General features: G+C 36.2%; 1 protein-coding gene across 1 annotated transcript; it reads left to right on the forward strand.

Annotated features, from left to right (window-relative positions):
* Positions 1 to 135: 135 nt before the first annotated feature.
* On the forward strand, positions 136 to 8,873 carry LOC103830117 (DNA-directed RNA polymerase I subunit 1). Its single transcript, XM_033275410.1, has 20 exons — positions 136 to 394; positions 495 to 651; positions 1,117 to 1,374; positions 1,836 to 2,054; positions 2,155 to 2,322; positions 2,408 to 2,570; positions 2,708 to 2,898; positions 3,020 to 3,283; positions 3,421 to 3,509; positions 3,580 to 3,727; positions 3,826 to 4,044; positions 4,124 to 4,429; positions 4,529 to 4,673; positions 4,783 to 4,991; positions 5,063 to 5,265; positions 5,446 to 5,644; positions 5,728 to 5,996; positions 6,102 to 6,242; positions 6,338 to 7,256; positions 7,347 to 8,873. Exons 1-20 carry the CDS (start codon positions 198 to 200, stop codon positions 7,941 to 7,943), a joined length of 5,061 nt encoding a protein of 1,686 aa, XP_033131301.1. The 5' UTR covers positions 136 to 197; the 3' UTR covers positions 7,944 to 8,873.
* The last annotated feature ends 183 nt before the right edge of the window (positions 8,874 to 9,056 follow it).

A 9,056-nucleotide genomic window follows, 5' to 3' on the forward strand; every position in this document is an offset into this window, starting at 1 on the left:
GTTTATATCACCTCTCTCACTTTCAAACTCCGAGTAAACTCCGGCGATAAGCAAATAATTGTTAAAACCCTTATTTTATCCGTGCTTGCAGAACTCAGCAGCAATGGCTCAAACTCAAACCACAGAGGTTTTGTTACGTTTCACTTCCATGGCGTGCAAGTTCTGTTTTTGTATTTCTTCCTTAATGGTTATAACTTATGTTCTCGAGTTTTTGGTTTCTCCAGGGAGCTTCCCAAGTCGTTAAGTCTGTTAGATTTAGCTTCATGACAGAACAAGATGTCCGAAACCATAGTGTTTTGAAAGTTACTAATCCCGTCTTACTCGATACCGTTGAGAGACCTGTCCCTGGTGGTCTCTATGATCCTCTTATGGGTCCGCTGGATGATAAAACACCGTAAGACTTCTTCTTTTAAAGTAATTTTTGTATAAAGACTTGATTTTATATCCTTATTTGACTGTTAATGCTGTCTCTCCATGAATCTCTCGTAATGCAGTTGTAAAACCTGTAGCCGGATCAGTCTATTTTGCCCAGGACATTGTGGGCATATCGAGCTTGTCTATCCTATTTACCACCCTTTGCTCTTCAATCTTCTTTACACCTTTTTGCAAAGGACTTGTTTCTTTTGTCATCACTTTATGAAATGGAGTGAGGTAAGCTACTATATATATATAATAAGTTTGATCAGTGTTTAAGAAATATCTAGGCAGTGATTATGAGCTTTATGAGGAATTATTGCTTAGATGGATGCCTAAACCGGTTTTTTTAACGTATATACCAATCTTTTAAAAGTTGTTTTCTTAGAGCATGATTAATAGGGAAGAACTTAATAAGTTTCTTAGAGCATGATTTGACATTTTTTTACTAAGAGACGTATTTTATATTTCTTATTTATAATATGTTTTTTAGTGTTTTTTAGTTAAAAGCTATATATTTTTTTTTAATTCCTAATTACACTAAGATACCCTCCCTAAGAGATGGTCTTAAGGCCCAATTTGCCACCTAGACAGATACCTAGTTGTCTTCTATATTGATTTTTAGAACACTGAGTTTGATAATAGTTGTCTGCGTTTGCTAATTTGATTCATGTTACTTTCTCTTTGTTGTTGCTTTTTAAGGTTGACGGATGTGTTTCTCAGTTGAAAGTCATCATTAAAGGAGATATAGTTGCTGCTAAAAAGTTTGGTTCTGAAGCCACGGAATCATCAGAAGAGTGTGAAGATTCTGACATTAGAAAGCAGAGGTGGACATCTTTTCAGTTTGCTGAAGTCACTGACCTCTTGAAAAAAACTCTGGGGTTGAAATCATGGAAGTGTGGATATTGCGGTAAAAAAGCTGTTATACTAGAGAAGCCTATGTTCGGATGGGTTCGCAAGGTACGTCCTCTTGAAAGTTGTTACTCCTGTGAAGCCTATGTTAGGAAGCATGCTTAGTCTAATGCCATCAATGTTTGTATACTCCTGTTTTTTTTTCTCTTAAGGAATAATATAACTTTCACAACCGGTTTTGGCATTTGACAATAAAATGCCTTTGCAATGCCTTTATGTAACACTTGCCATTTCTGTTGTATTATTTCCTTGACATTTTATTTGGTTTGAAGACTCTACTCAGCCTTTTAAGCCAGCCACATATTATGTCTTATTTTAATAGATTCTGTGTACTCTAGAGGATATACTGTTTACCTTGTACTTCTGTTGTTTGTTCCTTAAACATCTTATTAGTGAATCTAGGTCCAGCATGCGTCTGATTTTTATTTGCTTTCCAGTTCTCTACATTATGCTCCTCATTGATATCAGAAAGCTGCGATATTCCTATCTATAACATTATTTCTAATCAGGAGGTGGAGAAAGCGACCGACAATGGAGATAATGTAATTCGAGAGATTAAGGTAAAGAATTCCGAAAACATTGTAGAAAGTGATGATGACAGTGCTATCGATGAACAATCAGAAGTTGAAGATGAAGGTGCTAAAAAGAAAAGAGGAAAATCTTCGAAAGCAGCTAAAGAGTTTAAAGAACACAAGAAAAAGACTAAAATAAACGTTTTGCCTAGTGAGGTTTGTTTTTTTTTTAATTATGTTCGACTTTATATTTAGGCACGACCAGAATTTTAAAAGGTTTATAATGTCTTTGGCGCTATTATTACACTTGTTTCAGGTCAGGGAAATCTTAAAAGATTTGTGGAGAAATCACCCTGAGTTTTGCTCCTTTATTGGTGATCTTTGGCAGAGTGGATCTGAAAAAAATGACTACTCTATGTTCTTTTTGGAGAGTATTCTTGTGCCTCCTACTAAATTTAGACCTCCAACAAAAGGAGGCGATAGCGTAAGTAGTTCTTTACTTTCATTGTTCTATTAAATTTCATTTTCCATTACAGTTAACTCATGTGATACCATTTTGTTTCTTACAGGTTATGGAACATCCTCAAACCGCAGGGCTAAATAAGGTCTTAGAATCCAATATAGCCCTTGGGAATGCCCGTACTAACCAATTAGAGAAATCGAAAATAGTTTCTAGATGGATGGATCTCCAAGAATCAGTCAATGTCTTGTTTGATAGCAAAACTTCATCAGGTTAGCTTCTAGCTTATTCACTTAATTGTTTTAGGTGCCTCTGTTACAAAGAGTTTCCTTATTCTTTTCTAGCTATGTCTAGCAACTGGCTTCCCCACTTGACGACTGACTAGTAAAATGGATTGTTTCCTTCACAGTTAAAAGTCAGAGAGAGCAGGGAACTGGAATATGTCAAGTGCTGGAGAAGAAAGAGGGTCTATTTCGGCAAAATATAATGGGAAAAAGAGTGAATCATGCATGCAGATCTGTCATATCTCCAGATCCTTATATCGCTGTCAATGACATTGGGATTCCTCCTTGTTTTGCTTTGAAATTGACTTATCCTGAGGTATGATCTATTATCTTCCAGTTTTGCTTGCTTCACTATGTGGAGATGACTAGTGGCAACGCTTAGATGTACAATATGTCCGACCTGTAGTGTAACTTTATGTTTGTTTTTCCTGGTGCAGAGGGTGACTCCTTGGAATGTTGAAAAGTTAAGGAAGGCTATCATTAATGGTCCAGACATTCATCCGGGAGCAACACAATACTCTGACAAAGTATCTACAATGAAGCTGCCTTCTAGCAGAAAAGCACGAATAGCAATTGCAAACAAGTTATTTTCCTCACGAGGAGTCACTACAAAACTTGGGAAAACATGTGATATCAACCTTGAATGTAAAACTGTCTATCGACATATGCATGATGGTGACGTCGTCCTTGTGAATCGTCAGGTGTGTGCACAACCTGTTCTATTTCATTTATTTTGCTTATCTATATTATATTATTTCTCAAGTTTTGTTAGGTCTTTTACTAAGCGATTTTGGAAATGTTTGTTTACTTTAACAACTTTTATTTGGTGTCATGGCAGCCAACATTACATAAACCTAGTATAATGGCTCACATAGTCCGTGTTCTTAAGGGGGAGAAGACACTTCGTCTCCACTATGCAAATTGCAGGTAGTCTCCATTTCCACATGCTTTTTCTTGTATCCCAAGGCTGACTTTAAAAAACTACTTTGGTTTCCAGTACATATAATGCAGATTTTGATGGAGATGAGATGAATGTGCATTTTCCACAAGATGAGATATCACGATCTGAGGCCTACAATATTGTCAATGCCAACAACCAATATGCAAGGCCTTCTAATGGTGATCCACTTCGAGCTTTAATCCAGGTTCCACATCAAATTTTTCAAAACCTTGTATCCATTAATTTCACGAATTGGCTTGGTTGATCGTATTCATATGCATCACCTTGCATTTTACTTTACAGGATCATATTGTCAGTTCGGTTTTGCTCACAAAAGGGGACACTTTTATGGACAGAGATGAATTCAATCAGCTTCTTTTCAGTTCTGGCGTGACTGACATGGTGCTGAGTTCTTTTTCTGGACGATCTGGCAAGAAAGTCACACAGTCTGCTTCTAATACAGAGCTGTTGACTGTCACGCCTGCTATTTTAAAACCAGTACCTCTTTGGACTGGAAAACAGGTTATCATAATAATCCAGCTATATTTTATTTTTAGTTTATAGTTTTGTTTAGTTTATGGTTTTTCTGGTTATGTTCTAGGTCATCACTTCAGTGTTGAATGAGATAACCAAAGGTCATCCCCCATTCAGCGTAGAGAAATCTACCAAACTTCCTGTTGACTTCTTCAAATGTAGAACAAGAGAATCCAACAAAAATAAGTCATGGAAACATGATTTTGATGAAGATAAACTGCTCATCAGGAAGAATGAATTTGTCCGCGGTGTGATTGACAAGGCGCAGTTTGCGGACTACGGGTTGGTTCATACAGTGCATGAGCTCTATGGTTCAAATGCTGCAGGAAACTTGCTTTCTGTTTTTAGTCGTCTCTTCACGGTTTTCCTTCAGGTTTTATAATTTGCTCTCATGAAGATGATAGTTTATTTTTTTTTAATTTTGTTACAGAGTTTTGTATCGTGAAAAACCTTCTGTTTCATCATCTTTCAGATTCACGGTTTCACCTGTGGAGTTGATGATCTTATTATTTTGAAAGATGTGGATGAAGAGAGGACCAAGCAACTTCAAGAATGTGAAGGTGTTGGTGAAAAAGTCCTACGTAAGACCTTTGGCATTGATGTTAATGCTCAGATAGGTATGTGTATATGTACTTCATTAATGTGTGCATGCCTGTCAACATGCATGGGAATTGTAGTTTGCTAGATGAACTACTCACATGTTACTACGTACTTTCTTTGGGGCAGATCCTCAGGACATGAAATCTAGCATTGAGCGAATTCTTTACGAGGACGGGGAACCTGCTTTGGCATCTTTGGACAGGAGAATCGTCAGTGAGCTCAACAAGTGTTCAGGAAAGGGGGTGATGAACGATTTGCTCTCTGATGGGTTGCTGAAAACACCTGGAAGGAATTGTATATCTCTGATGACAATATCTGGAGCTAAGGGCAGTAAGGTGAGTCTTTCTTCAGTATGCAAGAAATTTTCACTATTTTTTTTTCTTCTCATGTTGCCGACTCTGTGCAGGTTAACTTCCAACAAATCTCTTCTCACCTTGGCCAGCAAGATTTAGAAGGAAAAAGAGTTCCCAGAATGGTTTCTGGGAAGACATTACCGTGTTTCCATCCATGGGACTGGTCACCTAGAGCTGGAGGTTTTATTAGTGACAGATTCCTTAGTGGTCTCAAGCCACAAGAGTATTACTTCCATTGTATGGCTGGACGAGAAGGGTTAGTAACTCTTCCTCTTTTTAAAGTTTTACTTTGTTCCTGTAACATAAATCTTTTGAAAATGGTTCGTGTAAATTTTTTTCTTAATTTTAAGTCTTGTGTTGTATTTGTGTTAAGAGTCTTTGTCATCTTTGTTATGGTGCATTAATTGTAAACATTTTAGAACATTCTGTTTTATAGGTTAGTTGATACTGCAGTGAAGACATCACGTAGTGGGTATCTGCAGAGATGCTTGATGAAAAATCTCGAGAGCCTGAAAGTCAACTATGATTGCACTGTCCGGGATGCTGATGGGTCCATCATTCAATTCCAATATGGTGAAGATGGCGTGGATGTTCATCGGTCTAGCTTCATTGAAAAATTCAAAGAACTTACACTAGTAAGCATTCCATTTTCAAACAATTTAGCCTTTTCCTTTTGGAAACTTATGTGTTGTTATTCATTTAACTTGCTTTGATTCAGAATCAAGATATGATCCTTGAAACATGCAGTGAAGACATGCTATCTGGATCCAATAGTTACATAACTGATCTGCCTATTACTCTTAAGAAGAGAGCTGAGAAGTTTGTAGAGTCAATGCCTATGGATGAGCGTATTGCTTCCAAAATGGTGAGACAAGAGGATCTACTGAAGCTGGTGAAATCAAAATACTTTGCAAGTCTTGCCCAGCCAGGGGAGCCTGTAGGTGTACTTGCTGCACAATCTGTAGGAGAGCCATCAACACAGATGACGTTAGTTATATTCCTTTCTTATGTTTTTCTTTTCCTTATATTCTTTTCTTATGTTTTGGTCTTAGTATTTTGCTTATAACGTTATGTTGCTCTGTCAATATACAGTTTGAATACTTTCCATCTTGCTGGACGTGGAGAGATGAATGTGACACTTGGAATCCCACGTTTACAAGAGATCTTGATGACTGCTTCTGCAAACATTAAGACACCCATCATGACTTGCCCTTTGCTCAAGGGTAAAACAAAGTATGTTGGATAATTATGCTATTTACAAAATATGAGAAATATTATAGATGTTTTATGTTTAAATATTCTCTACTTATCTATCATTCATTCTGCAGGGATGATGCAAGTCATATTACTGATAAATTAAGGAAGATAACAGTAGCAGATATTATAAAGAGTATGGAAGTATCCGTTATACCATTCGCAGTTTATAAAGGCAGAGTTTCTAGCTTTGACCCCAAAAAAAAAAAACAAAAAGGTAGAGTTTGTAGTATTCACAAGCTTAAGATAAATCTATATAAGCCAGAGCATTATCCGAAGCACACTGATATTACTGATGAGGATTGGCAAGAGACAATGACGGTTAGGTATTTGAGGAAGCTGGAAGATGCTATACAGAAACACATGACAATGCTCTGTAGAATCCGGGGCATAAAGGTTAAGAAAGTCACCTGTCCAAAAGCTGGAAATGATACGAGGAATGATGATTCTGCAAGTGGAAAGCAGACTCAAGATGATGATGATGATTCTGCTAGTGGAAAGCAGACTCAAGATGATGACGATGATGATGATGATGATGATGATGATGATGATGATGATGATGATGATGATGATGATGATGATGATGATGATGATGATTCTGCTAGTGGAAAGCAGAATCAAGATGATGATGATTCTGCTAATGGAAAGCAGACTCAAGATGATGATGATGATGATGATGATGATGATGATGATGAGGGTCTTGGTGCAGAGAAACGGAAGAAGCAAGCAGCAGATGAGGATTATGAGGAAAGTTCTGAAGATGAGAATAAGGAACCATTGTCAACTAGTGGAGTAGATGATGACACTGAGATGGACAGTGAGGATGAGAATGAAGAAGTTAGCAAGGAAGGGACTCAGCAACCCAAAAAAAAGAAGAGAGAGAGATTTGTTGGACATAAGAAAGACAGACATATCTTTGTGGAATGCAAAGGAGAGACATTTGAGGTCCATTTCAAGTTTCTTTCAAAGCAGCCTCATATGTTACTTGCTCCGGTACCTTGTTCTTGAAGCTATTATCTTTATGACTCTATTGTTTTATGCTAAGCCCTAGGTGTTTTATACTTCTTCTTTTTTGACACGCAGGTTGCTCAGAAAACAGCACAGAAGGTTTACATCCAGAACTATGGGAGAATCGAACGGTGCACATTAGCTAACTGTGGTGATCCTCAAATGATATACTACGGAGACAAACCAAAGGAGAGAGAAGACATCTCCAACGAGGAAAAGAAAGCCTGGCCAGCTCTCCACGCATCAGGAGTTGATTTCTCTGATATCTGGGAGTTTCAAGATAAGCTTGACGTTAGGTACTTGTACAGCAACAGCATTCACGACATGCTCAACACATTTGGGGTTGAAGCGGCAAGAGAGACCATAATCAGGGAAATAAACCACGTTTTCAAATCATACGGTATATCAGTAAGTTTCAGACACCTGAACCTCATCGCAGATTACATGACCTTTTCTGGTGGATACCGTCCAATGAGCCGTTTTGGAGGAATTGCAGAATCAACTTCTCCATTCTGTAGAATGACATTTGAGACAGCCACTAAGTTTATTGTCCAAGCAGCTACCTATGGAGAAGTTGACAGGCTAGAAACTCCCTCTGCTAGAATATGTCTTGGTTTGCCTGCGCTTTCAGGAACGGGTGGCTTTGACCTGTTACAGAGAATAGAGGTCTGATTTGTGTGTTAAACCCTAGCGTGGAGCACAATTTTGTCTAATTTAAAATATTTGTCGTATTAAAAGTTTTGTTTTAGACATTTTGTTGTCCAATAAATGGATAGATGTACCTGCCGACAAATTGAGAAAACGCTTGTGGATGGCAAGAGCTGCATTTTAGTGAGTTTTTTTTTGTTGTAAACTGCATTTTAGTGAGTTTTCGATCAAAGCAAAAGAAAAAATGAAATGGTTGTAGCAACCTCGTTTTTATTGGGTTAATTTGCTGAGTAACCAATTTTGAAAGAAGAATTAAAAATATATCACCGATTTTGACGTTATTAATTCAATAACATTTAACACATATTTGAGTTATACATTTGCCTTTCCAGGTAATCAATGACATAAAAAGAACAAATGACGTCGATGATGAAGAACATGTGAACGAGAAAATGAGATTATGTCGTTGATGATGAAGTGAGTATTGAGTCATTGATTAATTACATGGTCTTGTGGTAGTTATGGTGGCAGACGGCGTACAAGAAGGATGAGAAGTAATCAAAGTTATATCATTATAATTTATGTTGTCGTCACTTTATTTTGTAATAGGAAAACATTGTTCTATTCTATTTAATAAAATTAAAATAATACTAGCATTAATTTCTTATATACAAAGTAAAATGTTTTGCCACTGCAAATTGAGCATTGTTCAAGCTGCTATTTCATTCTAGACTCCAACCACACCCTAACATCCCCCAAATACTACAAATTTATTTGATTAATATTTAATTATATAATTTATGTTTTTAACTTTTTACTAAAATATTATTTTAGATAACAATACAATCAATATATATAAAGAAAATACACTTTTTAATTATATTTTTAAATTTTAGATAATTCAATATTCTATTTTTAATTATATAATTAAGAATTTTATTTGATTAATATTTAGTTATATAATTCATGTTTTTAACTTTTTTAGTAAAAGACTTTTTCAGATAAGAATACAATATATATACAAAAATTATCTCTTTTTTAAATTATATTTTCAGATTTTGGATAATTCTTACTATTATTAATTTTAATCAATTATCTAATATTTGATTAATATTTAGTTATATAATTCATGTTCTT

This window comes from Brassica rapa, chromosome A07 (genome assembly GCF_000309985.2).
Source record: "Brassica rapa cultivar Chiifu-401-42 chromosome A07, CAAS_Brap_v3.01, whole genome shotgun sequence".
Classification (NCBI taxonomy): Eukaryota; Viridiplantae; Streptophyta; class Magnoliopsida; order Brassicales; family Brassicaceae; genus Brassica; species Brassica rapa.